A 27,659-nucleotide genomic window follows, 5' to 3' on the forward strand; every position below is an offset into this window, starting at 1 on the left:
TGGAAAAATGTAAAGCAAAACCCTGCATAATTTTGTGGGTGTTGCTGACCTGAATATTTTGAAACAAGGTGACTAAAAATACAAGTCAAGATCGATAAACAATAACCATCAGGAGCTAGTTTGGCCAATTTTCTACCAACAAGTGTAAGTTTTGTTTGCTTGTAGAACAGAAATACAACAATTAGTTTTCAATATTTTACTCAAAGTTAAACTGCAGCCCCTTTAAGATCTCTTTTTTTTAAATTTCCAAATAAGATATTGTTTTCATGGGGCCAGAAAAGCAGTACCTGACAAAAATGGGATGGGCAGCACCATCCATATTTGGCATTGCATTTACATTTCCAGGCAAATTTAAACAACTTTCCACTCTGAGATATTTTCTTCAACTTGGATGCTGCACACCTCAACAGATGCCATTCAATCGATGAGTTTACAACAGGAAAGCCAAGGTTTCTAGTGTACATTTAGACAATAACAAATTTACATTTGTGCAAAATGTTTGCTTAAAAAAAGTTTAGGTGATATTGACATTGTGGAGGAATTATACAAGATAAAAAAAAAATAGACAGAAACATCTTCATATATTAATGTAGTTCATCTTTCCCTCCACCACTGACAGGAAAACTGATATCACACAGCATAGATAGGAGCTGATGGAATTGATCATCTCCACTGTGATCAAACTTCTAGAAAACCTCTATTTGTTTACTTTTATATACAGACTGTTTTAAATTGCGTACAAGTAGAATAAAAATCCAATCTACACATAGGTCCTCTGTGTCCTTCAATAGAAATGATGTGGTATGGATAAAAACGAGAAAGTTTTACCCAACAACAGAGACAGCAGCTGCAGCAGACCCTCTCCACTTAACTGAGAAATGGTTTCCATCTTTTTCGTGTCTGTAGTGCACACCAAATTCACCAAGGAGCTATGAACAGAGTCACCAAAAGGAGGCATCAATGCCTTAACTTTCTAAAGGGTCCACAGGTCCGGGGTGGAGGTGGGGGAAGTTCAGCTGCCACGCGACCCAGAATTTGTCCCGTTACTGGGATCAGTACAGGGACACATTACCGGGAGCATCCTGAGCACTGCAGTCGTCCCGCCGCTTCCAGTCCCACCCCATTATCATTTCAGGAAGATAACGTAGAAGGCCATGGCCAAGCAGGACATCGCCACGGCAACATGAAGCCTTGTTCCAATTATTGCAGCTGAGAATTAGAAATGGGGGGGGGGGGGGGGGGGGGGGGCAAAGAAAAAGACAGGTCAGGTTAATAACAGAAATAAAACATGAAAAGGGGAAAAAAATCAGCCAAGGGTGACATTTAAATAAAAAACAGAAAAGTTAAAAAGTTGACTGATGCATCAAAAGAGTCAAATTCCTTTGATTGGTAAACATGGTCAGTCAAGATGTATCCAAATCCAGGAAAAGAAATTGATATGTGCCAAACTGTTACTTTTGTTACATTTGAGAGGACAGCCATAATAATATATACAATCCCTGTTAAACAGTTGAACTCAATGGAAAATTCCCAAACCAATATTGTAGGACTTATATTTAAAAAAAATTAACTTATCCAATAAAATTATCATTTACTCATAGTATACTTAAAAAGAAATATAACCACACAAGCTGAGGAATTAATCAAATATTTTTCAGGAGGTACAAAAATATCCAAGTAAAAGTAATGAAATATAATATTTTGTTACATTTTAACCCCTTTGTTTCCATTACCTTAATGAAGATAACTTCTGTTACAAATATTTGAAATCAGTCCATTTATGAAATGGAACACAGTTGACTACAAAGTCTAGAAAATGGGTGTTATTTTGCTAAGCCCAAAGGAATCATTTATTTTTCTAAATGCATTCTACTTTGGCAAACAAAACAAAACAAACAAAAAAATCAAATGCTAAAAAAATTCTAAGTAATTTTAAAAATACATTTTAATAAACAGACATAAAATATGCCTTTTGTGTAGCATATAATCAACCAGCAGAGTGTAATGCATAAATCTTTAATTGAAATGATAGGCATCCATTTATTCATTCAGTGTTTAAGTTTTAATTTTACCTTTGTAGAAAACACCCCACACTCCTCTCTTTTCTGACAGCAGCCAGCTGTTGAGGCGAGGAACCTTCTTGAAGTACGCACAAGTGCAAATAAACAGCAGCCCAAACACCAAAATGCCGTCAAAGGAGTAAACTATGGAAGAGAAAAACATCACTGTGAAGAAGTCTCGGTCTAGGTTTACAAGTCTAAATTTGTATTGTTAATGGTTCAATCTGCTTTCCATTCACTTTCTTTTTAAATAATTAAAAAACAAATTTTAGAACTACGTACAGTGTACAAATAGCTCGAGATTTAAACACAAATGTGTAAAATGTGATATTTTCGTCCACCCAACACCTGGTGAAGGTAATTAGCTTTAGATAGAGAGAAAAAAAACGGACCTTAATTTAAGTAACTTAAACAATTTCCTTTAAAGTTAAAACAGCTCAATTGAAAAACTATACTCAAAGTAATGTTTGCACGATTAAACTCCAAGAATAAACAAAATAAAAGTTGGTTTAAAGCAGATCGCGTTACAGTTATTTCGGAATAAAATGAAAATTTTTGCTGAAGTCTTTTGTTTTGATGATCCACCGCCGTACTCAACCTACCTACTAACAATAACTGAACGTTAGCTTTAGCAAAAAACTAGCAAGAAAGCTGCACATACCGACCAACAGAAAACAAAGGACTGTAAACTGATTATGTCAATAATTCATCCGTAAATGGCAACATAAACGCAAAGCGGAGTTGTGCTTTATTTCTGGTTTTAACGGGCAGGCAGCGCTTACACAGGGCCACGTCTACAGCTTAGCCTCCACTGGCTAACCACGCCAGAACAGTTGTAACTCTTCAAATGTTTTGCTCTGCTTTTACAGTCAAAGCTGTACACTCACCGTTTGTCATCTTTGCAATTTGGTCTCTATCTGTGCTATACAATACCTTGGTTCATAAATTTAACAAGCCATTTTACAGGTTGACTTTAAAATCCAGACTTTACGGAAGCAACTCGACGTAGCTCGGTTGACATTTCCGGTTCCCTGGTTTTCATTCTTCTTCTTCTACGTTTGCTGTGGTGACGTTGAAATTACTGCCACCTAGTGGAGGATTTGGTCACAGCTTTCACATCCATAGCAAAAAAGTTTTTAAATTACAATCTAACTGAAGATAAAACATACCTGTTTCTCGATGTATGCATATTTTCATAAGAAGAAAAATAGTATTAATATATACTTTAAAAGTAATAAATCCACACTACATTTCTAAATAAAAATCTACAGTTGAGAGATTCCATTTCTTTTAAAGCTTTATTTATCCAAGCAAGACAGATTAAGGGTGAAAAAAATCGTATTTTCAAAACTTTGGCTTGGCAAAGAAATTAGAAAGAAGAAAAAGAGAAAGAGAAATAAAAGGAGTTACAACAGATACAGAAAAAAATCAAAATAAAGCAGCAATAACAGACAATCACTAAAATAATTAAACAAGTAATTTCATTAGAATCATATCAGTTGGTTACAGCAACATTTTTCTTTAAAACAATCATTAAGATTCTATTTTTGCTTTTCAATGAGGCCCAGGTGTGGAAGTCAGGAAAATCATTGACGTCATTATGTTAGGATTAAGAGTCACTTTTTGAAATGTGAGCATCACCCGAAGAAAGCTGTTTACTGCTTTTGTTTACATTAAATGTTCCTCCATCGCCTTTTTCTTTCAAAACCCATAACTGGTGAAGCTACAAAGATCAACAGAAATTAAAAAAAAGGTACACTTGTGTAGTTTTTTTCTTTTGAAATGTTTCTTTTCTTTCTACAGTTCTCAGTTTTTGAATTTAGTTCTTAGTTAAATTTGTAACCCCTTGATGTAAAAATTACAGTGAAATTCCAACCATATTAATAGTATTCTACTGTTTTCCTTTTTTACAGTCTGTAAACTGTAAATTCCTACATTAGTTATTAATTTTGTGCATAATTTTGTTGATAACGAATGAATTTAAGCAACAAAACGACCCGAAGAGCCGCCAGGGAGCTCAGAGAGCCGGTTCTAGCCCCGCCCTCTTAAGTCAGAATGACTTGTTTTGCATTTGAGGAGGAGAAAGAAACTGGAGGCATAAATAGTTCTTTGTGTTTTTGGAAGAATTGGAAGTTATGAATATTGATTGAATGTCTTTAACCAGGTTCATAGGGCTAGAGCTCATTGCTTTGAAAATAAAGTTAAATGAAAGACAAGAGGATCTGCGGTTTTTCGCTTCAGAATTTGTGGAGTGGATAAAAAGTAAGGTAAAGTAACGAGTAGTAAATTACTTTTTAAAATAAGTAATTGTCTCTTTCCGCTGCGAGTCTGTCCGCCAGTCACAACGCTTCAATTCAGTTCCAATAACAGAAGAAGATGGTTCTGGGAGACTTCTCATCTCAGTGTTGGACTCGCATCCATGAGTGACAAGCAGAGAAGAGACCCGCCCCGCCTTGAATGAATGAAACGGCTCTTAAAAACAAAAATAAGGAAGAAAAAAAAATTACTCATTAACAGCTGACCTGCACTCGGTTTGGCTAAGATTTTATTCATTACTTGTTGCTCATCTCTGTGGCTTAACTTGGATTTCTACTATTCTACAGCAGATGGAGGCTGCATCTATGAACTATAGAGACACAAATGACAGGTGTGGCATTTTGGCTTTGCTGCAGTTTTGCACCTGGATGCAGCTTTGACAGTTACAATGAGAAGGACAAAGATTAAAGAGAGCTTCCACCCAGCGTTCAGTGAGCCGGCACTAATATGCAGCTGAGCCACCTCCACTGGATTTTAATTTCTGCAGCAACCTGACATGTCTGTTGGTCCAAATAAATGCACTTTCAGCCTGATGTAAAGCCTGACATGCCTCATTGACTATAGTATTGGAAAACACAAGAAAAGAAAATGCGTTTGAATTTCTTAGAAGATACATTTTTTAAAATAGTAATAAGATTTGTGGTTTTCTTTGCATAAGTATGTTTAAAAATGTTCTTTTTCGTCAAGATGTGCTAAAAAAAATCCAACTTGTTTTCAGGGCAGTGTTCTGCAGACCTTTGTCCTACGTGTGTCATTCAAATCCCAGCATGTGCTGAAGCTCTTATGATGCTCACACAACAGAAGATTCTCATCTGAGGCCAACAAAGGTGGAACAAAAGGTTTCAAGACTCATAAGGAGATTTGATCACAGGCCAGTGCAGAGCACCTGTTCTGATCTGCTTCAGTGTAACCCAAGTGTCCTCTGCTTCTGCAGGAATACGCTGCTGCTGCTGCTGCACGCTGCAGAACCGCAGGTTTTCATCAATGCGTCTGTATCACAGCTCACCGGTAAGCCTCTGTGATTTATCAGAACTATTTGAGTTTATTGTTAAACCTGCTGACTATCAAAAAATGTCTTTAAAGAATGAGTGAGAACTTCTTTTCTTTGCAACTTTCAAAATTCTATTCCAGTTTCCATGAAGATTAAACAACAAATGGAAAATCAATTTTCATTAAGGCTAAATGTAAGATGATAAAAGAAATATGTCTATGAAGGTTTAAAGGTTGTCATCTGGACTTGTTTTTTTTAAAGTTGAGGACGTTTCACCTCTTATCCAAAAGGCTTTTTCAATTTTGGATTAGAGGTGAAACGTCCTCAACTTTAAAAAAAACAAGTCCAGATGACAACCTTTAAACCTACTACTATGATGATTAAAGAACAGCAAAACAGCATTAAATTCAAGCTAAAAGTTTTAAGCATGCATTTATTTATTTTTTTAAGTTTTATACTAATCGGTTCATGAATTTTGTATTTCGTAATGACCACAATATTTTTTTCTCCTCAAATTGTATGCACCTTTGTTTAGAAAGTCCACCTGCATGAATACACTGAAGAAAATGATTACCAAAAATATCATAAAAATGTTCCAATTTGTTTAAACATATACATGTATTTTTTACTCATTTTGGCTTTTTTGTTTATAAAAATGGATGAGATGCTGCAAAAAATGTTTTGTGCAGACGAAAAGTTAAAATTCCTTTTATTCCAGGTGTCTGAAAATATGGGCCTCAGAAACAAAAAAGGTAAAAATAGATGTACACCTCACTTTTATTTGAACAATTCATATAATAATGCTCTTTTTGAATGAAAATCCATAAAAAAAGCATGCAAAAACAGATTATTTTGAAGAGTATGTAGCTGCAGGTGAAGACGTGCTCCATAAAAAATATGTTGCATTTCTTCCTGTCAGACAGACATCTCTGCTGGATGATCACACCTCACCAGGTGATTGAAACCCAGCAACAGGAGGAGGATGACCTCATCCGACCACGAAAGCTGATAAATCCCATCCTGGCCTCTGCTCAGCGCCGAGCTCTTCATCAAGAGCTGCTGTTCTGTTGGAGGCGGTGAGAAAACATTCAGCTTTGCATCTGTTCTGCCACCAAACATCATTCTAAGAGTTACAATTGACTGATGTAGATTTTGTTTTCTTTTTGGAACAATTGCAATTTATTTTCTACTTTTTAAATACATTTTTATTCTATTTTACTTAATTTGATAGGAAAGTGGTGACAGTTCTCCAGATCTCCTTTTTGGTTGCCCTCCAGGAGTCAGCGAATCCTCTTAGCTTTTATCAGTCCAGCTGACACTGATGAGCAGGTGGTGTTTACGCTGACTGTGTCAAGGGTTCAATTCCCTCCTAAAACACCACTGCTGCTCTAGCAGAAAAATCTCTACTTGCTGTTTATCCTTAAAACCAGAGATCCTCAGCCTAACTCTGCTGCATCCACAGAGGCGCGCTGCCGCGAAGGAAGCCGGAGCTGCAGCGCGTGATGGAGCACAGGAAAAGGGAGCAGCTCAGAAAAAGGGAGCAGGCTCTGCGTCCACCCTCTGACCTCCAAGTGAAACTGCACAGAAGGCAGCAGAGAATACAGTTCGTAAGCATCAGCAATAGAAAACGACCTCGGAAACACAAGCATCATTTGAGTGTTGTACGCGGTGAGATTTTCTGGAAACGGTGATCCAACAGTGATGCTTCTTGTCTTTCAGTTGGAGATGGAGGAAAAGAGAAGGACGGAACGTCAAAAGAACCTCCCAGAGTTTGTTCGTGTGAGACAAACCCTGAAACATATACAAAAGGTCAAATAACAGCCAGATAAAATGACCAAAAATAAATGATTTGTCACAAAAAATCCAATTTACAAATCTGTTTGTGATTATGGACTAAGCTAAGCTCAAATATACGTGAGCCTACCTTCTTGTTTCTTTTTTTTTAAATAAAAAGCATTTACTTTGAAAACTTCCTGTGATTTTTGGACATCCAACCGATGTCTGAACAGCTTCTCAGCTTTTTTTCTCAAGACTTCACCTAAGCGTTGCTTCCTCTCACAGCATGTGTGCGTTCAGATGAGCCAGACCTTTCCAAAATGTTAACACAAAAGACAGCATACAATGTTACAGTTCACATTTTTAATAAAACATCCAGGGTGGCTCATCGGGTATGAGACAAACACACAAATACAGGAAAATAGCTTTTGGACAAAATGCTCTCTCTGTAAAAACCAGTGAGATCTGGAGCAGTTTTTCCAATATCCATGAAGGAAACTCACACTCACAGCCCTGCAACCCTTTTATCTTCCTAGAAATGTACTGTTTTCTAATTAAAAGTTATTATTTCCATGTGGTATTATGTGTGTATTTCCCTGCCTTTAGACTAGCAGTATTGCTATAATAACACATATTTGCATTAGTTATTTCAATACGCATCCTTTATTTTGCACCGTCTGTATCGTCATGTCTGTATCAATCCTGCAGAAACTGCTGTTCAGAAGAGGAAACCTGAGCGTTCCTCTATTTTGAGTTCCAAAATATTTCTGTTGTCAAAACCTTTGCACAGTTTTCAAATATTTGCAACACGGAAATCACAACGCTAGAGTTAGAGAAATGCGTCTTAAAAACAACGTATGAAAAAATACCTTAATGTGGAGCAAAAAAAAAGAACAAAGAAAATAATTCCACGAGCATCCAAACCTGAACTCCACCAAACATGAGGACCACCCATTGACTGTATAAGAGAACTGGACTGAGTGCCTGTGATCATGTCACCCATAGAAAATGCCTTACTCCAGCAAAATGTAGCCAAATTAGTTGCCATTTTTCAGCCATACGGACGCTTTTAATGAGGCATGTTTGGTCTGTTTTTAACTTGAATGACTTGTGATAAAGTTATGAAATGTGCGGGGGGGGGGGAAGGATTAATCACAACATGTTAAAAAAATCCAGAAGATTAAGAATATTTGTTCTGACAAATACAATAATAACTGTTTAGTTCTCAATAGAAGTCTATGGGATTTTGGCTTCTTGGAACCAGCCTGTTTGGAACACGGGGGGAGGAGTCACTCAGTCCATGTCTCATATACAGACAATGGGACCATTGCACTGGAGCAGCAGGGTTCCTGCAGCAGCGTTGTAAACAGAACAGATGGAACTAAATGCATTTAATGCATTTGCACCAAAAAACAAAAACCTCTCAAATCAATCCGGCATAACATAAAAAAACAAACTTTTGTCAGCAGTCAACTTTAGGAAACAAGCAGCAGATGCTGTAATCATGTCGATACTCAATACCAACCGGCTGTAGAATAAGTTACAAATAAATAAAGTACGCTTTAGCAAAAACAGACACCATGGTAGGATATGAATCTCCTAATTCCCTGTACTACAAATTTCACTGAATTACAACACAAAACTACAAGTAGTGTTTGAAAAAAGAAACGATAGCATGAGCAGCTGAAGCACAGAGGGGAAAGACGAAGGTCAAAGGTGTGCACCGATTCCAAGAGAAAGGTCAGAGGAGCCAAAAGGGAATCGGGATGTGGTGGGTTTCAACCAAAACGTTTTTTTTTAACCATGTAGTTGGTTTCTGCACATTAGTCGGGGTTTAGAAGGTAAAAAGAAACTAGTCAAAGCTGCTCTAGTTTCTATTTTAAATGTGGGTGTTATGGGGAAAAACAACAGGCCTTGTTACCTCTGTGCTTGACAAAGACGTTTGCCTCAACAGTTCTGCTAAAGGTCTAGTACCAGTTCCACAACAGTTTGAAAGAAAGGACATAATCCTGACATGGCAAGTATATTCTTCAAAGCAGATCATTTGACTCTAATGAAATAAGCGTTATGGAATTCCATCCTTTCTTTGGCAGCACTGAGAGGGCGGCACGCTCCAGTCGTACACGTAGGACAGTCTCAGCTTGACCTCCTCCTTGCAGAGCCTGCCCTCCCGCTGCAGAGTCTGGTGCTTTTCCAGCATGTCCTCCAAACTCTGCTTATGTGTCACTAAGTATTTGTTGTTGCAACCACGCGACTTGTACTCCGTGTCAAAGCGCGGGTCGTGCGTCCGCCGGACATCCACAGGCGCCAACCAGGCACCCAGCGACACATCCTCGCTTTGCCACATCTTTAAGTAGCCTGCGTTGAGATGCACAAAACGGACCAGGTCGGCTGAGAGAATGTAACCGCCGCCGAGTGCGTACGGAAGGTAATAGTCACAGAGCTCCCAGGCACCTTCACGCCACTTCCCAGCCGTCTTTACGCGGCCTCTTCCAGAAAAGAAGCCCCAGTACAGCTTGCTGGGCTCTTTGCTCTTCAGCTCTTCTTTCAGGAGATCCAAGCGAGCAAATGTGTCGTCGTCCGCTTTGAAGACAAACTTGAAGTCCACGTTCTGGTCCAGCCAGGAGTACATGTGCAGCAGCTTGAGTGTTAAGTTCTCATATGAGTCTCGCAGATCAGGCAGCAGGAGCAAGTCTTTGTGGCGGCCTTGTTCTGTGTTTAGGTTTTGAAGGTCGTCGCTCAAAAGGCCTTGAGTCCCGACCACGAACAAAGCCAGAACATCAGAGTCCCGCTTGGCGAGCCAGGTGCTGCGGATGATACTCCTGCGTTCTGTGTACTTAGGTCCCGTTGTGATGAGCACCACAAGAAAAGCAGACAAGGCTTTGGAAGTGGAAAGGGGGTTGTGCGACTCCGGACGGAACTTCAATGCGTTGGTGTTGGGGGCCAAACCCGGAGGGGCGGGATGATCCTGCTTCAGGGTTTCTGAGGTGCATTTGGCCAAGAAAACCAGGACGACGGCAAAACTGCATACGGAGCCGATGACCAGAGCCGTTTTATGGCGACATATGAGGCGGAACAGATTCATGTTGATAAGCCTGAGAATTAAAAACAGAGGGGACCGTTTAAGACAATCAGGGCAAAGAATCCGTTTGCTCACCACAGATTTCAGAAAGCACGAAGAACATTTAACTGTCATGTTTGCAGAATACTTGCTTCAACACCAACAGTCATTTGAAGTGATATTGGGAGAATCATGGGGTTTTTTTTACCCTCAGAAGTCTTTGATTTCACCGCTACGTTTGCCAATCACATTGGTAGTTAACGATGACATAAGAATGACGTATAGTATATATTCAAAATTGAAGGTTTCAAAAAGGTTTTCAGTTTTGAAATTAGTGGTTAAAAACAAACAAGTGTTGTGAGACCTTATTGTTAAATTAAATTAAAAGATTTTAGGGGAGTTTTGCCTGTTTTTTTAGTCATTTTTCATATTAAGTTGACCTTGTTTAGGCTTATTTTTTTAGATTTATGCGTTTTTTATAATGTTAGTACACTTTTGATCTTTGTTATATATATTAAAAAACAGTGTGATTTCCATTTTTGCAGTTAAAAAAATTACTACTAGGAATTTAGTTTTTGTACAGTTTTAGATTTATTGGGGATTTATTGTGTAATATAAAGAAACAAATAACCATTAAATAAAGAACACGGGGTTGTCACAAACAGATTGTCAGAAATAAGCAGTTTAAATGGTAAATTATTAGAGGAAATTGAAAAGTAGTAAAAAATGCTCCTAAAGGCCCAGGATTACCAGGGCTTAAATTCATGGAGGTAATCTCAATGAGACATTAAAAAAATAATAACAATAATAATAATAAGGCACAAAAAAAGAAAAGACATAAAGATAATTTTAAAAAAGAAATATTCTCCGAGGTAATGTTGTCGTGAAAATTCAGATTTTCACCATCATGATGGAAAGACATGTAAAAGATAAATAGAGAGTTGGGTCCAAAATTTATTTTTAAACATATTAATTATAGTAAACATGCTTATCTGTATTTTATTTAACATTTAGAAATATTTAAATATCTTAAATATATACTAATATAAAACAAAAAAAATCTAATCAAAATTGATTTTGGAATAGAAATAAAATTTCAAAAAGCTTAGTCAACTTTTTATGACAGCCAGCTCTAAACAGGCAGGTATAAATCGCAAAGCATCATGGTAAATGGCATCACTTTTGAGCATTTTTGTACAATTTTTTTTTTCAGATTTGTAGTATCACTGCTCCTTTGAATGTCGGAACAAATGAGTTTAAATAAACTGCGCTGCTTAATAAAATAACGTTGCATTTTTGATGATAATGAGTATGTTGTAATCAGTTACCTTTAGACTTTAAAGCGAGACTGTCCCTTCAGTGATGCGACCAGGCAGCAGCCGGAGAGAGCTAGCGATAGCTACCGAGATGTCCACATCTGCGCAGTTCGGACGACCGCTCCGGCGAAGGCGACCGGGCGCGGACGGTGCATATTGGGCAGCAATGGAGATGGAGAGTAATGCGTTTTAAAGACACGGAGGGGGGAAAACGGGTTACTGGCAGTTTGTTCGGTGATCTGGTGTCAAAGTACTCATGTTCTGTTACTGTTGCTGTGATTCCAACCCCGCTCGGAGTGGAAGTGACGAAACGGAAGCGGAAATGAATGAGGGTTACAATCACACAAATAGTTAAGAAATGCTAAATACGTTTTACAAGCTTGAAAATGAAAAAATATATTATTTTATTTAATAAAATTTAATTATCTTATATTTTAGTTTTTATTTATTTAGTTTCGCAGAGTTTGTCAAATTCAGACAGTAAAATTTGAAATTATTTTATTTTGAAGAAGAAAAAGAAAGACCGGAAATGTGGCTTAACGAATGCCCATCATTTGGAAAGACGATATTAAATTCACCGCAGTCCTGTAAAATGCAGCATTTTACACGAACAATCAAAACCTTAACATAGCGGACCATGTAAGGGCTTTGCTTATCATATAAACGTTTGACAAAATCGCACATTTCTGCGAAGTGCGACGCGGGAAAGTGGCAAAGAATGACGGGCTGGAGCACCGGCCGAGTTCCTTGGAAATGTCATGTCGTGGTGGCCATCTTTCTGCTGCTGTTGACTGTAGATGTCGTAAAGGCAACTTCTGAATATGACCCGTATAAAATACTAGGTGTCAGCAGGAGCGCCGGTCAAGCAGAGATCAAACGGGCCTACAAAAAGCTTGTCAGAGAATGGTGAGTCCGAAACCCCAGTGAATCAATGGGTTAGGAATCCATTATATGCCTAAACTTCCTCTTGCTTTCCAATTCACAGCTTAAAGTGGCGTTTAAAATAATAATAATGATAATAATAATAATATTACTTTTCTTTATGATGTCTGATGCAGTGTTTGTCCCTTAGGCACCCAGATAAGAACAAGGACCCAAAAGCTGAAGACATGTTCATCAAGATTTCCAAGTCCTATGAGGTGGAGAAGTATTTCCCAACCTAACAGCCTGTATCTTCTTTTTTACAAAGCCAAAGAACGTCTATCATTTCTTTTTTTCTCAGATTCTGTCCAATGAAGAACGAAGAGCCAACTTTGACCGCTACGGGCAGATGGATGAAAACCAGCCCTTTGGCCAGTCGCAGCATCAGGGTTTCCATGGTTTCCACAGGAGTTTCTATTTTGATGAGTCCTTTTTCCATTTTCCCAGGTGTGCTGGTTGTTTTGCCCAGATTCATTTTTGGTTGTGGAAGGAACCAGGAAGAGAGAAAAAGTAAAATAAACTTTGTTAGGGCTGCACAACTTAAGGAAAACTTGAGATGGTGATCAATAATGAACGATGGTACGGTGGCCCTGACGTCCAAATCACTAGATGATCACAAGAACAATTAAAAAAGCAAAAAAATATTAATAAAACAGCTTTAGATTTTAGAAAACAACATTTCAGAATCCAAATCAAAAAGGAAAAATTACAGACATTAAAATAAAATAAGTTTTGGATGACCCAATCAGCGACGTCCCATAGTAGCTACCTTTTCCGGTTTCTTATTGGGTTTCATTTTTTAACATTTCATTTGATGTGATTTGCACTTCAGGCCCATTGATTGGACTTTCTAAACAAAATAGCAAAACAAAAAACAGAAATACATAATTTCCATTTCACTGCAACAGTTTTGTTTAAATGAAAGTCAACATAACTTAAATTACACTCCAAACGACCCGGCTGGGAAATCTAGCATTAAAGGGCTCCATCGGGTCAGGTGACGACTTAAAGGGGTCCCTCCGATTGGTCCAATGGGTAAAGGACTATATTTGATTTGTTAAATACGTCAAGCTGCTATGAAATTATTTTGTGTAAACATTTAAGGGAACCATTAATCACAGTTTCATTATGCCTATGATGTCTGATCATCTCACCTGAGAAAACTTCATTTTTGTAAATTCCTGTCCTGCTTATCTGGACTTATGTCTTTGTTTTTATTTTGCAGCAGTTAAAGGTTTTGAACTGCTCTCTCAGGGCATTTTTTTGTTTTGGACTTACCCTGACAAGTGTCCTCCGTCTTCCCTCGTCTGTTTCTCAGGTCTAGAGATTTTGCAGATAGCAAGTACATGCTTCACCATGCGCAGTTTAACAGTGAAATCCTGCCTGACAGCTACAAGAGGCCGTACTTGATTAAAGTGACGTCTGACTGGTGCTTTGCTTGCATTCACATTGAGCCCGTTTGGAAAGAGGCCGTGCAGGAGCTGGAACCTCTGGGTAAGACCAGTATTTTAAAATGTTCATGCCTCCACACTGTCAGGGAAACACCCGGCTTTCCTGAAATATTCTAAACATGAAAATAAATTCTCCTTTTTTTTTTTTTTTTTGTCATAGATGAGATTTAAAAAAAAGGGGGAGTTTTTTTACAAAAACTGGGCGTTCTTACTGTTGATTGTAACTGCTGGGTTTAGTCGGAACGATTATTAAAACGTCTGCTGAAACTGTAAAAATGTAGCCAGCTGTTAATCAGTGAGTGCTGCAACTTCTGTAAATGTGCTGAAATAGAGGTTTATCTTCAAAATAATTCATTACTTCAGGACTAGAGCGTGCCTTTACCTTTACGATGAGCGTAGAGACGATTACCTGTACTTGTTCATTTATATTTACCTGCACGCTTGTTCTTGTTATTTTGTGTGATTATTTCAACTAAACCTGCAATACTGTCGTTTTTTTTTTTTAAATATACGAAGGAACGAGCGTCTGTTCACTGACAAACTTTCTGGGAAGTCCTGAAATGGAGAGTTGGAAAATACACAAGAAAACACTGTGGGCGGGGCTTTATCTCCATCTGTTAGAGTAGCAATATAGAAAAGCAAACCTAAACAATAAGTATTCAGCCAACTTTAGAGTACTATCTGTTTTTTTTGAGTTTGATTTACTTTAATAAACATTCAAATCTAAAATGTAGTGTTTTATGATGCCGGTTTCTTATTTATACTTCAGCTAATGATGCTCCGCTCTCTTCAGGAGCACTGTAAACTGATAATGTGCCACTTTAACTGTTGTTGCAAAGAACTGTGGGAAGGAATTTTTCAAATATTTAACAAAGGATGATCGGTGGTTGTGTACAAGTTTCCTCTCTACTCCCCGGTTTGTTCACTATTTTTTTGGAGGTGTCTAAATCTACAATTCCTAAATCCAACGCCCCGGAAATTTCCCAGAAGTCTCAGCAAATAAAAATCAGTGTGCATCAATGCTCATTAGATTGGAAAATATAGGCCGCAATGCATTGTGAGGAATAATTCATCCATTTTTTTTCATCATTAGAACACAATGATGGATTTGGGTTTGGAAATGGTTTATTTCAAGCAATCAAAGCAAGAATAATGCACAAAACAATAAAATCAACAGTGTTTTACATCCATACAAAGACGTATCAAACTTAGGATTAATAAATAGTTTTTGTGCAATGTTGAAATTTATTAGGTTTTTGCTTTGGCAAATGGCATATTTGGCATGATTTGAGGGGTTAGAATAGTGAGGGACCGAGCCCACCATCAAATATTTCTGAGGTTAAGTCGGTGTGCTCGCTGGGAGTTAACTGTTAGCAGATTTTGTACGACATGACTTGTTCACATAGTGCTCTATTTGCATTTGGAGATTTACCTTGATGTAAAAATGGTTTGATTGTCGTGACTGCAGAGATTCGCTGCTTAACTGCCTGTTCTGATCGTCACTCGTGCAGGTGTGGGCATTGGTGTTGTGGACCTGGGCTACGAGCGCCGCCTGGCTAACCAGCTGGGAGCTTACCGCACTCCCTCCATCATCGGGCTGGTGAACGGCAGAGTCACCTTCTTCCACCAGGTCGTGGTACAAGAACACCTGCGACAGTTTGTGGAAGATCTGCTGCCTCAGAAACTGGTGGAAAAGGTAGCCGTGCCACATCCACACGCTGCCACTGATTCCAGGAGAGTCGTTTCAAAACTGCTTCTGTCATCGTTAACATGAAAAGCTGTCTTTTTCCAGGTCAACGATGACAACTACCTAGCTTTTCTTGAAAGCTGGCACGCAGAAAACAAGCCGGGTCTTCTCTTATTTGACAGAGTCTCTGATGTTCCACTTCTTTACAAGGTAAATGCGCCTTTTGGATTGTTAAAATTCTGCCGTTCGATAACAAGAGAAACAGCACATAAAACATTTTAAGTGTGCTGCAATTGTCATTCTCTTCTTTCTTATGGTTCTATATTTTCAGTTAACAGCGTTCTCCTTCAGAGATTATATGCGGTTTGGGTATGTGGAGCAGGGCGGCACGCACATCACTCAGCTCCTGCAGCAGTTCAACATTAACACCTTCGCTCCCAGCATGCTGCTCTTCAAGGAGGACACCCAGAAGCCTGCTGACATCATCCAGGTACATCCTCCTTCACGCTGTTACCCGGAGAGTGACGTCTTCTCACACAGACAGGCGTTTAACCAGCCTCCACCCCTCTTACCATCAGGCCAGAGGGATGAAGCGACAGATCATGAACGAGTTTGTCTCCAACAACAAGTTCCTGCAGGTCCCACGGCTGGTCAGTCAGCAGCTTTTCGATGAGCTCTGTCCCGTCAAGCAATTCCACCGGAGGAGGAAGTAAGAACATTTGATCAAACAAATACATTTGTAAAAAACAAAAACAAATGAAAGGAAGCCGGAGATGCTCAGCTAGAACTACAGCTTTAGCGGCAGTGAATGGAAAGCACAAACGCTGATGTCATCGCTGTCAATGTTTTGCAGATATTGTGTTCTGCTCATCACTGGAGAGGATGACGCTTTCCTTCCAGGCAATAAGGCCTTTCTGGACTTTGCTTCGGCCTACAAAAAAGACGTCCTGCGGTTTGCTTATGTTTATCAGCGCAAGCAGCAGCCTCTTTGTCAGGCGCTCCTGCAGAACCAGGCTGCCGTTTCACCCCAGGTCAGGATGATGGGACAATAAAAACATTGGACCCACAAAATGATGCATTAACTCTTGAAAGGGTCCGTCATGACTCCCTGGCAGGTGGTGATTCTGGAGAGGAGAAGCCAGGCTGGCAGAGTCCTGTTCCGCTCTGTGAGTGGAGGCTGGAACGGCAGCGAGGAGGACAAACACCGCCTCCACGAACAGCTGGAGCTTCTTCAGAGAGACCCCTCCTACCTGACGACAGACGCCACCTTGCCTGAGCTCAACAATGAGATGGCGCCTGTAAGTCCCAGCAGACTGGCTCTCATCTCATCCTGGAGGTCACCAGACCTGCTGGGATGTTTATTTATTCAAATGTTCTTTCACCTCCCCAGATCTTCATTGTTCAGTGGCTGAGTGCAGTTTTTGACTACATTCTTCAGATATACGATGGTCTTCTCTACTCAAACTGGTAAGCCTCAGTCTGATCCTTCTGCAGAAAAGTTCATATTTACTATAGTACTACGTTCATTGGATTAATTTACTTTACTAGAGTTAGACCTCCGTAAAATGCATGATTTACGTGGTGCCTGAATTATTGTTTAAAATTTTCATTGACTGATTTCTTTCAATCTTAAGGCGAGAGATGATGCCCATTCTGTCCTTGATCTTCTCAGCACTCTTCATTCTGTTTGGCACAGTCATCATTCAAGCTTTCAGGTAAGAGAAGCACCAAGTTTCCTTAGCCGAAACACAAAAATCCCGTCTGATAAGTTTGGACGTAAGAAATCCTGTTCTGGACTGACAATTAAGTGCTTCTGTGTTTCTTAAGATGTGATTGTTTTTTTTTTGTTTTTTACATTTTCAGTGAGCCAGGTGAGAGCAAACCACAAAACCCAAAGCAGAAGGAGTCTCCCACCACCCAAAATGAGGAAAATCCTTCAAGCAGAGCAAGCACCTCTAGGTGAGGCAGCACTGTGGAAAACGTCGAAGAAACGCGGCCTCCACCAGCTATTATGACTGTGTTTTCTCAAGCTGCGTTCACACCAAGCATGATTCTCATGGCGCCCGGTTTCAGTAGGTCAACGTACTGAGAGGTCCTGTGGTGCGTTTTGAGCATCAGTGGATGGCGTGGCGCTCTGGCGTGTTTCTAGAGATGCAATGTTTCCTGAGTTCAAATATCTGAACTTTGCCGAAAAATTTGCGTTGCATCAACCAATCAGAAACTCAGCTTTGGCCCGTGTTGATAATGTTAATCAGTGGGTGGAGCCCAAAACCAACATGGAGGAGAATCTGATTGTTCTCCTCCTGAACTTTTAAGATATTTTTCTTATTTGAATAGAGACTGCAATAAAAAGGTCTTCTAACTGGATTCTTACTTTCACTTGTTCCTTCATTGGACTAATACGGGACAGCAAGTCCTCAAACTGGGTTACAGAGACACAGAAGTAGTGCTGAAAGCGGCCGTCGTTCAGACGCTGCTCCTGCAGTCGATGGTGAAGCTCACTGTTCTGGAAGAGCCTCTGAATGATCTCATGAACCCAGACATGGAGATGTGTTTGCCGATGCTTTTGTGCAGCTCCTCACATGCTGTTGATGCTTCCATGTGCCGATGAGGCTGAGAACTTTACAACGTAGCTCCTCCCACCTGCACGCGGCTGGAGCGTCAGATTCATAAATACGTTTTTGGATAAGCGTCGAGAAGCAAATTTGACGCGCCTCAAAAGCACAGGTGGCGAATTTGACACGCAAATTGCATTTGGGGCAAAATTATCCTTAGATAGTCATTGAGATACTACACAAAAATGAGGACGATCTTGAACCCCAGATTCTACTTCTAATGCTGATTTAATATATATTTTTTGTTACGCATTTCAGTTTCTATAACTCTAGGAGACATTGAAGATCTTTCACACAAACCCAAGGATTCACAGAAAGTATGTTTGCTGAAACCTCCGCTTGTGTTCTTTCTGTTGGTGAACAAAGCCGCCCTCCTAAGAAGGACTTTGTGGAAGTGACTGAGCTCACAGATGTGACGTACACCAGCAACCTGGTCAAACTGAAGCCGGGTCACATCAATGTTGTGCTGGTGCTCACCAATGCCTCCAAGAACACTTTGCTCAGGAAATTTGCCAAAGAGGTTTTCTCTTTTTCAGGGTAAGTCTGAGCTCAGTTTTCATAACCTATTGTTTTTTTGTTTTTGTTTTTTCAAATTGAATCCCAACTGTCTTCTACCTGCAGCTCTCAGACGCTTCACTTCTCCTTTCTGAACGCTGATAAGCATCGCCACTGGATGGCGTCGCTGCTTCGCTCGGCTTGCTTTAATCATCAAAGTGAGAGCCACTCGGACGATGAAGATTCTCCAGACTGTGCTGGCTACGTCCTGGCCCTCAACGGTCACAAGAAGTACTTTTGCCTCTTCAGACCCGTCTTCACCGGGGACAACCACAGTGGCTCTTCCTCTGAGACTTCCTTTTCCTCGGACAGCCGGAGACCGTCCAGGTCCAGGTCCAGGTCTAGCTCTCACTCTCGTTCCCGGTCCCATTCCAGGGAGGATGGGGCCAAGAAAGGCTACGGTAGGGCCACCAGCATCGAAGTTCACCACAAGCTTGACCGGCTGGGACTCTGGATGGAGAGACTGATGGAGGGAACCTTACCCAGAATCCAGGTGCCTGTTTGGCCAACATTAGATGAAGCAGCTAACACTAATGCCTCAGCAAGCTGAGAATGAAGGGAGAAAAGTTTCACTTCACGGTTTTACCTCCTGAAAAGCAAAAAAAACAAAAACTGCAAATTGATCTTTTTGGTTTCTCCTCAGTGCTTATGTTTGTAACTGTAGATGAACACAGAGCTGCTGAACCCGATGTTTGTTGTGAAACGCAAATTCAAAACCAAATTTTTCCCAACAATCTATGGCATCCATATGCAGCACAGCTGAGTCCAGCGTGGCGTCGTTTACATCTACTTCAGAGTTTTGTGTGCTGACATCTCTGTTGTCTCTGCATTCACTGGCAGCACTTTTTTTTTGAAACACACCCTTTGAAAACACAATTCTAGAGTTGAAGGTTTATTTTTTTTGAATCGATGATCTTTGAATGCAGATTTAGATGAATCTGTTTTTTTTGGTGCATCTTTCAACGGCTGAATTAATCTTTAGTTTAACTTTTCAGCAGTAGAGAAATTGAAAGCACTATTTGCATTCTGTCATTTTAACAAAATGCTTGGCGTCTAAAAATGAGCTTTAAAAAATGGTAGAATTCAGTGTCATTTTAGGAACAGAAACTAAAAATGCCCTGACTAAACATTAAACTGAAGTGAATGTTAATGCATGGAGGTTATTGACCTCGGACTCAAAGAAAATTAGGTACATTTTTGCTTGTTTCACTGTTGCCTCACTCTTCTTCTCTCAGAATGATTTGCTGCTCACAAAATCCCATTTGAAGAACCTTTATGGACAACTACTATCTTTGTTGGAACTTGAATTAAATCTAAGTGCAACTAAATGTACAAGTCAAGAAATGCTTTTTAAAACTGTTTATTTATTAAAAGATTCAAACCTAATCTTCCTTTATGGTTTATTGTAGCATATTCTCATGCATTTAAAGTGGAAGCTTTAATAACATTTTCATTAAATATATTCTGGAAATAATTTAAACAGGAAAGACAGTTTGCAGGAAATGAACCACGCAGAGAACAGATAAATCAACGTAAAACATGAACTGTGCGTAATTATTGTTCTGTTTACATGAAATTCATTAGTAATTTGTGCGTCAATTACATAATTTTAACGTGATAAATGCCGTACACGCCATATAAATGTTGTACATGCGTGAAAAGTCTGGTAGACATACACGGAACGGTCGTGGAAAGACACAAATTTCTGTTATTAATTTAAACATGAATGAAAATTTGCTGCAACGTTTAAAACTGTTGGTAAATATTGACTTTTTGAACGCAGGTTTTTTGGAAACCATTTAGTACTCATTGGGAGTGTGAGGTATTTTCTTCTTGGACAAGTCTTCAGGGCCAAAAGAAAAGGGCAGCAGCTCCTCCACAGTCATCTTTCTGTGAGATCCGTCAGGGTGGGAGAGGTAAACATCCCAGTCCGTCCCAAACTGGAAAAAAACACAAGTAAATGTGACTCAGGAATATCTTCTTGTTCAGATGCTTCAATGTGTTTGTCAAGCTGAAGCAAATGTTTGCATTTTTTTTTTTTAAAGAATGTTTGGATCTTTTGGACGTGTTGAAGGTACAGAGCCTTCAGAATGAAGCAATATGACCCAACAGTACCTCTCTCATGAACTGTCTGCAGCCTCCACATGGGAAAACGAAGTGATCCCTCACGTCACTGCAGCAGGAAACACGAAAGCGAAGCAACTTCATAAAAAATGTCCTCAAAGCAAGTCAAAAATATAGAATTCAAGATGTTTTTCCTTGTTATAAGTGAAGAAATCTGCCAATGGAACTAAAAGAATTTGTCTTTGTGAGATTTTTTTTTAAAATAATTAGTAATATATTACACCCCTTTAAGAGTAAGTGAAATCTTGAAATCACCTATAAACACTCATATTCAGGTATACTGCTCTGGTAGTTGGTAATATGTCTTAAAATAGCCATCTTTTGATCAAAAAATAGTTTAAATTGTTATCATAGGTACATTTATTCACTTTTGCCTGCACTACAACACCACAGCTATTCTTATTTCTAAACTGCAATCATTTCAAGAGTATAATTACACATTTTAAGATAAATGTGTCGACAAATTATAATTTTGTAATTGTTTCATTTAAAAATTTTGTCCTGTTGTTGCTAAATGCATTTGTTCCACGCTATAAGTCAAATAAAACCGTCCAGTGTCTTTAAACCCTTCATTCCTAGACCATTCATCATCACAAAAACATAAACAACATATTTTAAATCAGTATTTTTGCTTAAAATAAAATGTTTTCAAGATCAAATGACGCAACAAGATATAACACAAGCTATTCCATCCTACACTTAGTTTTGTTTTATATGAAGTGTAAAAAGAGATGTTTTTGTAGAGAAATCATGCTTTGACTTTTTATTACTATACGAGCATTTGCTTCAACAGAAATGGTCACATCGCTAAGATAATTTGTTAAGGTGTGCTGAAGTGCAAAAAGAAACACAAAGAAGTTTGTAAAGTGGGCGAAAGATGCTGGTGTCTGATGGAGTGAATTTTCAAAAATGGCGGTTTCATTTTTTCACCTGGCGACTGCAATCGCCTTGAAGTTCCTGTGTCCTTCTGACACCGCCTTTGCCATGGCATTTCGCTCAGCGCACATTCCCAGGTTGTAGCATGCATTCTCCACATTGCAGCCTGTCAGAGACACGGGACAAAACAGAGTGACCAAATGCATATGTCCCAAAGAAAAAGGGGTCCTTTTCTCTGTAAAGAGGCTGCCTATTGATTTTTTTTTTCTATAGCTTAATCAAATAGTCAGTGAGCCTTTGGACCTCCAGCAGCCTTTCAAGGTTTTGTCAAGCCTTTTCATGTGTGCAGGGATTTTGACACAAAAGGAGAAAACTTTCGCTCGGACAAAAGTTGCAATTGAAACAGATTTTCATGAAGAACTTGAATCCAAAAAATTCAAATTTGGAATCTGAAAATTGCGCCATGTGGTGTTGTAATGACCAATTAGAAATGTGAACCTTCACTCTGGAGTCCAGTCATTTCCCCTGTCAGCTAATCATTAACATTGTGTGACAACTTCAATGTCAGATTGAAGTTTTATTTTTTTTCTTCTCCTAAGTTTTTCCCAAAAAGATTTGAGTCGCTATTATTTGCTTCTTCTTACACAGAGCTGAAAATGTTGCAAAAAGTACTACACTTGAAGTTTATTTTATGAAGTATACCATGTATGTGTACTTCAGACTAAATTGGTATTGTTTAAAATGTACAATAGTACATAAAAATGTAAGCTTCAAGTACCTCACCGTAGTATAGACTAAGCAAACTTGTAGTACATGTATATACTTTTTGCTGAGGGTCACCAAGCAGCCGTGAAAGCCGGATGATTCTTTGATCATCAGTTTAATCTGGTTTAGGTTTTGTTTGGCATCACAGGACATGAAATGACTGAATCAGAGAGGATGAGGTGCGACTCACCTGTGAAGACACGGTTGTCGATGGTGAGGAGAGCAGCTCCCACTCTGAACTGGCTGTAAGGACAGTACGCTTTCTTCTTCGCCTCCTGAGACTGAAAAATCAGTCTTTGAACTGTTTCTGGGGACAGGTCTCTGGAGCCTTCATCCTGGATCTTTGTGATCTTCTGTCCAGACTTGACCTCCTCCATGCTTGATGTTTGTGAGGTTGGCTTTGAGGCTGTGTGTGATACCTCTGCACTGAGTGGGTGAATGATTGTCATGCAGTTCAGCTTTAAATGTGATTTGGGCAGAGGCACGACGCCTGATCTCAGCCAATCATTTGTCAGGCCGTTAGCTGTGCTGCAGGATGAGAACGTTTTTTTCCTGTAGTTTGAAGCAGGTTTGACCCTAAATGGAATGACTTCTTTGCGTCAGGATGGATCAAAAGATGCAAAATCCGAAGGTTTAGTCTGACAAAATATGTCTCTTTATTTTCAGGATTAAAGAAAAATGTAGGTAGCAGACAGAAAAACATCAGGAGGTGAAACTTTTTAAAGTTTCAAACATCTATATAATCTAGTTTATTGATCATTTTAAAGGACCTTTAAAAGAAATATGAGGATTTTTAGAATCTAAAATAAGATACTTTTGCAGATTTAAGACAAGTTTTGAAGATTGAAGATAAATTATCTAGTAAGTTCAGGAATACAAAGTGAAAGAAAAAAACCTTTTGGGACAGTTGAAATTTTATTCAGTACTTTCTTGTGGTTTGAGGAGTTATGGGCTGCTCTGGATGACCTGGTCAATCCAGATGAGGTAGTTTCTGACCTTGGTGTAAACACCAGGGTAGGACGCATAGCCACAGCCGATGCCCCAAGAGACAATGCCTTCAAATTTACCGTTGCAGACAAGTGGGCCTCCTGAATCCCCCTGCAGAGATGTTATAATATTGGATCAAATCAAATCTAACTTTGTTTATAAAAGCACGTTTCATACTCATGTAGCACAAAGGAGCTTCACATGAAAAAACAAAAAAAAAATGAAAAGGAATAAAATACTTACAGGTGTAAACATAAATAAATAAACCTTAATTGGCAAAATTTGCTAAATCTCTAAAGTTGATAAAATTGCAAAAGAATTTAAAAAAGATCCATTCAAATAAGTAACAAAACAACAAAAGGATTCACCAAATAAATTAAACATAAAATAATTGTATTGCTAAATTCCCGTTAAAAGCCAGATTAAAACTCGAGTCATCCTCTAAACACATGAGCAGTCTGTGTGGTCCTGAGGCTCTCTGGGAAACCGTTCCACAGGCGGGGTTCATAGAAACTCGCCATAAGTTATGGTTCTCAATGGAATGTCCGATTCCTTTGAGTATGTTAACACAGCAGAGGTTTCTCCTTCCAAACTCACTGGTTTCCATGCACAGCTTCAATCAATTTAGCTAATTGGACAAAATAAAACAAATTGGTTGATTAAAAAGTATTATTTTTTCGTGTGATAGGAATACACACATTTGTTTTGGTATTTAAAAGTGTGTGTGTCGCATTGTGTTGTACATTTGTCAAGCGAACAAAAACCACTTTTATTTCAATGCCTGTGCTTTTGCTCCTGAAAGTGTTTTTCAGTTCAGGAAGTTCTTAAATTGATCTTTGTGATGCATTCTATAAATAGATCTATACGTGTTAAAGTGAATGATTTGGTGAAATCAGCTGGAGTGAGAGCCAAATGGCATCCTCCAGGTAGAGCGTAGCAGATGTTGAAGCTCACCTGACAGGAGTCCTTCCCTCCATCCAGAGAACCTGCACAGATCATGTTGCTTGTGATCATGAAGGAGTAGTAGTAGTAGAAGCTCCAGCAGTTGGAGAAGTAATCCACACTGACAGACATCAGTTCAGAGGAGAGGCTCTGACTGTAGAGGCCCGTCACCCCCCAGCCGCTGACGGTGCACTGGGAAAAGTTTTCCACAGGAGGTGCGTTCTTCTCTGGGAGGGGGGCCGGCTCCACCATGTCGCTGATGTTTGCTGGACGGTCCAGCTGAAGCACAGAGAACACATTTTCATACATCTTCTGTAGTGAAGTGGAAGCAATTGTTCCTTATGATGCTTCATAATGATGCGGTTTTTATTTAGGCCTTTGGTAAGTACAGAAAGTAATTCCTTTAATTTCACATTTTTCCTTTTCTTTATATTTACTTAAACTCTTTTTTTAAATGCATTTTGGGAATTGAGGATTGTTTCAGACAACTGGCAGTTATTCACATTTGTTTTAGGTTTATATAGATTTTAAATGTAGTCTTTTATTTTGAAAGGCACTTCCCGTCTTTGACATTGTTTTTTAGCAATTGGTCTGAAGAGCTAAAAATATTGTTCTAGTTTTTGCATAAAATTAATTAAATTTAATAAATGTATGTAATTTAAATTCTGTTTACACGCAGAAAACAATTTTGCCTTTTAATTTCTACGGATATAAAATGAGTTTTTGTTTAAAAACACAAAGCATTTCAAGAGAAAATGTGTTTGTTTCTTTTATTTTTCCATCCATCCATTTTCTTAACCCGCTGTGTCCCTTTCAGGGTCACTGGGCTGCCAGAGGCTGGCCTGACAAATTATTTTGTTTATTTCAAACGTTACATAAATCAAATACATTCACTGAAAACAATAGACATTCAATTATTCTATCCTTTTTAATTTAGGAAGAAAAAAGTCTTAATTTGACAGAACTTGGATCTTATATAACCAAGGTATATCTTTTAAAAGAACAAGTTTCTTACCAACTGTTCACTTAAATTTTTGAGTTTTGAATAGGATTGAAGTAATGTTTTGTTTGATCCGAATCAATAGTGATATGCACAGCTTACACTGACGCACAAAACGTTGTTCCAGTCAAACGCGAATAAGGTAAATATTAGAATGTATTTGCTTACCTTAAGCAGCATGATGTCATTGTCAAGTATCCAGTAATTGTATTGGTAATGTTTGATGATCAATGAGACACTAAATATCTGCTCAGATCCCTCCACCTTATTAAGGTTGTGTTCCCCCAGAACCACTTTTATCATGTAGTTCCTACAAAAACACAGAAAAACACACAAAATCGAACTTTCTGGAGTCACTTAAAGAGCTACTGTAATAATAATGATCATAATAATAAACAAAATGCATGCAATGTTTTCAGTGGATCTGTTTGTGTCGGTTTTAACACTGTATTTTAATGCAGTATATATTCTTTGTTAGTAAAAAGCACATCAGAAAAAAATGTGTTTTGTTAAAAGTATTGACCACGTTATATAGATCAGGTGAAAGCCTTTATGTCTTAAATAGAAAAAATACAATTGCAGATGACAAAACCTTCACACAGCACACTATATGTTTTTATTTACTAAAAAAGATTAATAAAAAGGAAAAGAATGAGGAAAAATTCAAGTTTTTTTAATACAGTTAAACTCACCTCAAACATATTTATTTTAATTGAATTTTAAAAATCTTTTTTGTCATTTTGGACAAATTAAGATATCCAATAGATTAAATGCTTCAAAATGTTTGCTTTTTTTAAATTATATTTACATGGATGAACTTGAAATTACCCCCCTACCAAGAAGCAGCAGCAATACTTATGTGTGTTTTGAATTCAATCAAAATGAAGTGCGACACAAATTCACAGGCTGTTTGCCTTAAACTTTGACGCATTTTATTCATCTGTAAAGAAGATGCTTGTCATTCAGAAATATTTCTCCAAAGTTGACAGTTATTTATTTATTTTTGCTTATTATTGACGTAAGTGAGAAACTGTGGATGCTGCAGCCATGAAGGTGCGATCACTTACGGTCTCCAGCAGTGGGCAGCAGATGCCACCCACTGGGGGTGTATCAGGGTTCCTCCACAGAAGTGGGAGTCTCTGTAAAGCAGCGAGGCCTGGTACTTGAGGGAATGAGGCTGTACTACTGTACCCCCGATGATCCTGCCTCCATGTATGCCTGAAATCCAAAGACAATTCTCATTCAAGAATGGCTCTCTGTGGAACAAAAGCAGCTTTCATTTTTTATTGACTGACTCACAACATACATATATAATATACATATATATATATTATGCAGTCTGCAAGTGTTCCTCACCTGTCAGAATAACACTAAGCAGGATGAGCAGAAAGTGGTGACAGGAGGGAGCCAGCTTCATCTTATTTTGTGCTTTATTGTTTTTTTCTGGTGTAAATACTTCTTATGTAAATTTGTACAGCGATTCATCTTAATTTCTTTCCTTGGTCTTAACTGTGACTCTGAGAGCTTTGCACTAGAATTTCAATATATTTCAATGTAAGTTGATGCAAACATGGTAAAAAAAAAACCTCGACCCTTGTTTGTTGATTTTTCTAGTAAGAATCAACCGATTGGGTAAAACTAGCTGACAGGTGTCACACCTGACACTGCTTATTCTGTTTCACTGCAATCACTTGTGAGTAGGAGCTCCTTCTCAGTAAAACAGATCGAGATACATCTTTGTAGATGGGAGTCCTACAGCAACACAAAAGGTGGAAGGTGTTCACGTTTAAATCTCATGTGATCTATGAAAACCAAGCCTGGTCTACCCTGTGCCGCAGGGCCCAAAGGATCAGTTGTGGCATCGCAGAAACCGATTTTTCCCAGACTTTTTGCACATCTATAACAGTTATTTATACTGTTCTAAAAGCAAAACAATTTGCCTAAATAAGAATTTTACAATATTTCACCATTTAAAATGTTTTGTGATAAGTTTTCATGACCTCTAAAAAAGAAAGTCAAGGCAAACCTGATACAGTGCTTTGAATTTCATGTGAAAATCCTGCTTGAGGAAATGTTGAACTATGTTTATGCGAAAATGTGCATCTTAAAAAAATGTAAGAGCCGCAGATTTTTTATTAAATAAAAGTTGTTCTAAATCTTTTGATGCATAATCTGTTTTTCCATATTTGTCTTGATGCATATCAATGTACCGGTTT

General features: G+C 38.6%; 6 protein-coding genes across 8 annotated transcripts; 2 read left to right on the forward strand and 4 right to left on the reverse strand.

Annotated features, from left to right (window-relative positions):
• Positions 1 to 181: 181 nt before the first annotated feature.
• tmem167b (transmembrane protein 167B) lies at positions 182 to 3,111 on the reverse strand. Its single transcript, XM_004069164.5, has 3 exons — positions 2,948 to 3,111; positions 2,073 to 2,204; positions 182 to 1,209 (listed from the first exon to the last, which is right to left on the reverse strand). The coding sequence occupies exons 1-3, from the start codon at positions 2,955 to 2,957 to the stop codon at positions 1,127 to 1,129; spliced, it is 225 nt and encodes a 74-aa protein (XP_004069212.1). The 5' UTR covers positions 2,958 to 3,111; the 3' UTR covers positions 182 to 1,126.
• Positions 3,112 to 3,903: 792 nt separating this feature from the next.
• Positions 3,904 to 7,212, forward strand: LOC105354147 (protein FAM107B). Of its 2 annotated transcripts, none has more exons than XM_011475547.3 (6): positions 3,904 to 5,215; positions 5,311 to 5,384; positions 6,086 to 6,119; positions 6,287 to 6,443; positions 6,830 to 6,974; positions 7,087 to 7,212. In XM_011475547.3, exons 2-6 carry the CDS (start codon positions 5,361 to 5,363, stop codon positions 7,183 to 7,185), a joined length of 459 nt encoding a protein of 152 aa, XP_011473849.1. In that variant the 5' UTR covers positions 3,904 to 5,215; positions 5,311 to 5,360; the 3' UTR covers positions 7,186 to 7,212. The 2 variants fall into 2 exon arrangements, with proteins under 2 accessions (XP_011473849.1, XP_020559205.1); XM_020703546.2 differs by having other exon boundaries at positions 5,131 to 5,203.
• A 279-nt stretch (positions 7,213 to 7,491) lies between these two features.
• b3galt6 (UDP-Gal:betaGal beta 1,3-galactosyltransferase polypeptide 6) lies at positions 7,492 to 11,857 on the reverse strand. 2 transcript variants are annotated; one of them, XM_011475295.4, is made up of 2 exons: positions 11,533 to 11,857; positions 7,492 to 10,238 (listed from the first exon to the last, which is right to left on the reverse strand). In XM_011475295.4, the coding sequence occupies exon 2, from the start codon at positions 10,226 to 10,228 to the stop codon at positions 9,209 to 9,211; it is 1,020 nt and encodes a 339-aa protein (XP_011473597.1). In that variant the 5' UTR covers positions 10,229 to 10,238; positions 11,533 to 11,857; the 3' UTR covers positions 7,492 to 9,208. The 2 variants fall into 2 exon arrangements, with proteins under 2 accessions (XP_011473597.1, NP_001098252.1); NM_001104782.1 differs by lacking the exon at positions 11,533 to 11,857 and having other exon boundaries at positions 9,184 to 10,234.
• Positions 11,858 to 12,037: 180 nt separating this feature from the next.
• Positions 12,038 to 20,131, forward strand: dnajc16l (DnaJ (Hsp40) homolog, subfamily C, member 16 like). The gene is made up of 15 exons (XM_011475549.4): positions 12,038 to 12,426; positions 12,593 to 12,659; positions 12,743 to 12,888; positions 13,760 to 13,935; positions 15,404 to 15,588; positions 15,685 to 15,789; positions 15,911 to 16,069; positions 16,158 to 16,288; positions 16,433 to 16,610; positions 16,695 to 16,877; positions 16,970 to 17,046; positions 17,214 to 17,294; positions 17,443 to 17,538; positions 18,561 to 18,731; positions 18,816 to 20,131. Exons 1-15 carry the CDS (start codon positions 12,239 to 12,241, stop codon positions 19,297 to 19,299), a joined length of 2,427 nt encoding a protein of 808 aa, XP_011473851.1. The 5' UTR covers positions 12,038 to 12,238; the 3' UTR covers positions 19,300 to 20,131.
• A 6-nt stretch (positions 20,132 to 20,137) lies between these two features.
• Positions 20,138 to 23,019, reverse strand: LOC101171740 (cytidine deaminase). The gene is made up of 4 exons (XM_004069280.5): positions 22,705 to 23,019; positions 21,804 to 21,915; positions 20,865 to 20,922; positions 20,138 to 20,689 (listed from the first exon to the last, which is right to left on the reverse strand). Exons 1-4 carry the CDS (start codon positions 22,961 to 22,963, stop codon positions 20,549 to 20,551), a joined length of 570 nt encoding a protein of 189 aa, XP_004069328.3. The 5' UTR covers positions 22,964 to 23,019; the 3' UTR covers positions 20,138 to 20,548.
• A 123-nt stretch (positions 23,020 to 23,142) lies between these two features.
• On the reverse strand, positions 23,143 to 26,884 carry LOC101162676 (trypsin-like). Its single transcript, XM_004069165.5, has 5 exons — positions 26,800 to 26,884; positions 26,511 to 26,661; positions 25,612 to 25,753; positions 24,456 to 24,722; positions 23,143 to 23,612 (listed from the first exon to the last, which is right to left on the reverse strand). The coding sequence occupies exons 1-5, from the start codon at positions 26,858 to 26,860 to the stop codon at positions 23,460 to 23,462; spliced, it is 774 nt and encodes a 257-aa protein (XP_004069213.1). The 5' UTR covers positions 26,861 to 26,884; the 3' UTR covers positions 23,143 to 23,459.
• Between the last annotated feature and the right edge of the window lie 775 nt (positions 26,885 to 27,659).

Source organism: Oryzias latipes, chromosome 5, assembly GCF_053564925.1.
Source record: "Oryzias latipes strain Hd-rR chromosome 5, Olatipes_Hd-rR_3.1".
Taxonomy (NCBI): domain Eukaryota; kingdom Metazoa; phylum Chordata; class Actinopteri; order Beloniformes; family Adrianichthyidae; genus Oryzias; species Oryzias latipes.

Excerpts from the sequence above, each read along its gene's own strand:
- tmem167b (XM_004069164.5), bottom strand. Across the intron at positions 1,210-2,072 it reads GTGGGGTGTTTTCTACAAAG|CTGCAATAATTGGAACAAGG; the intron begins GTAAAATTAAAA and ends TCTAATTCTCAG.
- LOC105354147 (XM_011475547.3), top strand. The coding sequence starts at position 5,361 with ATGCGTCTGTATCACAGCTCACCG. Across the intron at positions 6,120-6,286 it reads GGGCCTCAGAAACAAAAAAG|ACAGACATCTCTGCTGGATG; the intron begins GTAAAAATAGAT and ends TCTTCCTGTCAG. Across the intron at positions 6,444-6,829 it reads CTGCTGTTCTGTTGGAGGCG|AGGCGCGCTGCCGCGAAGGA; the intron begins GTGAGAAAACAT and ends CTGCATCCACAG.
- b3galt6 (XM_011475295.4), bottom strand. The coding sequence starts at position 10,228 with ATGAATCTGTTCCGCCTCATATGTCGCCATAAAACGGCTCTGGTCATC.
- dnajc16l (XM_011475549.4), top strand. The coding sequence starts at position 12,239 with ATGACGGGCTGGAGCACCGGCCGAGTTCCTTGGAAATGTCATGTCGTG. Across the intron at positions 12,427-12,592 it reads AAAAAGCTTGTCAGAGAATG|GCACCCAGATAAGAACAAGG; the intron begins GTGAGTCCGAAA and ends TTTGTCCCTTAG. Across the intron at positions 15,589-15,684 it reads CTCAGAAACTGGTGGAAAAG|GTCAACGATGACAACTACCT; the intron begins GTAGCCGTGCCA and ends GTCTTTTTCCAG.
- LOC101171740 (XM_004069280.5), bottom strand. The coding sequence starts at position 22,963 with ATGACAATCATTCACCCACTCAGTGCAGAGGTATCACACACAGCCTCA. Across the intron at positions 21,916-22,704 it reads CGACAACCGTGTCTTCACAG|GCTGCAATGTGGAGAATGCA; the intron begins GTGAGTCGCACC and ends TGTCTCTGACAG. Across the intron at positions 20,690-20,864 it reads GCAGACAGTTCATGAGAGAG|TTTGGGACGGACTGGGATGT; the intron begins GTACTGTTGGGT and ends GTTTTTTTCCAG.
- LOC101162676 (XM_004069165.5), bottom strand. The coding sequence starts at position 26,860 with ATGAAGCTGGCTCCCTCCTGTCACCACTTTCTGCTCATCCTGCTTAGT. Across the intron at positions 25,754-26,510 it reads GCTGCCCACTGCTGGAGACC|GAACTACATGATAAAAGTGG; the intron begins GTAAGTGATCGC and ends GTGTTTTTGTAG. Across the intron at positions 23,613-24,455 it reads GAGGGAAGGACTCCTGTCAG|GGGGATTCAGGAGGCCCACT; the intron begins GTGAGCTTCAAC and ends ACATCTCTGCAG.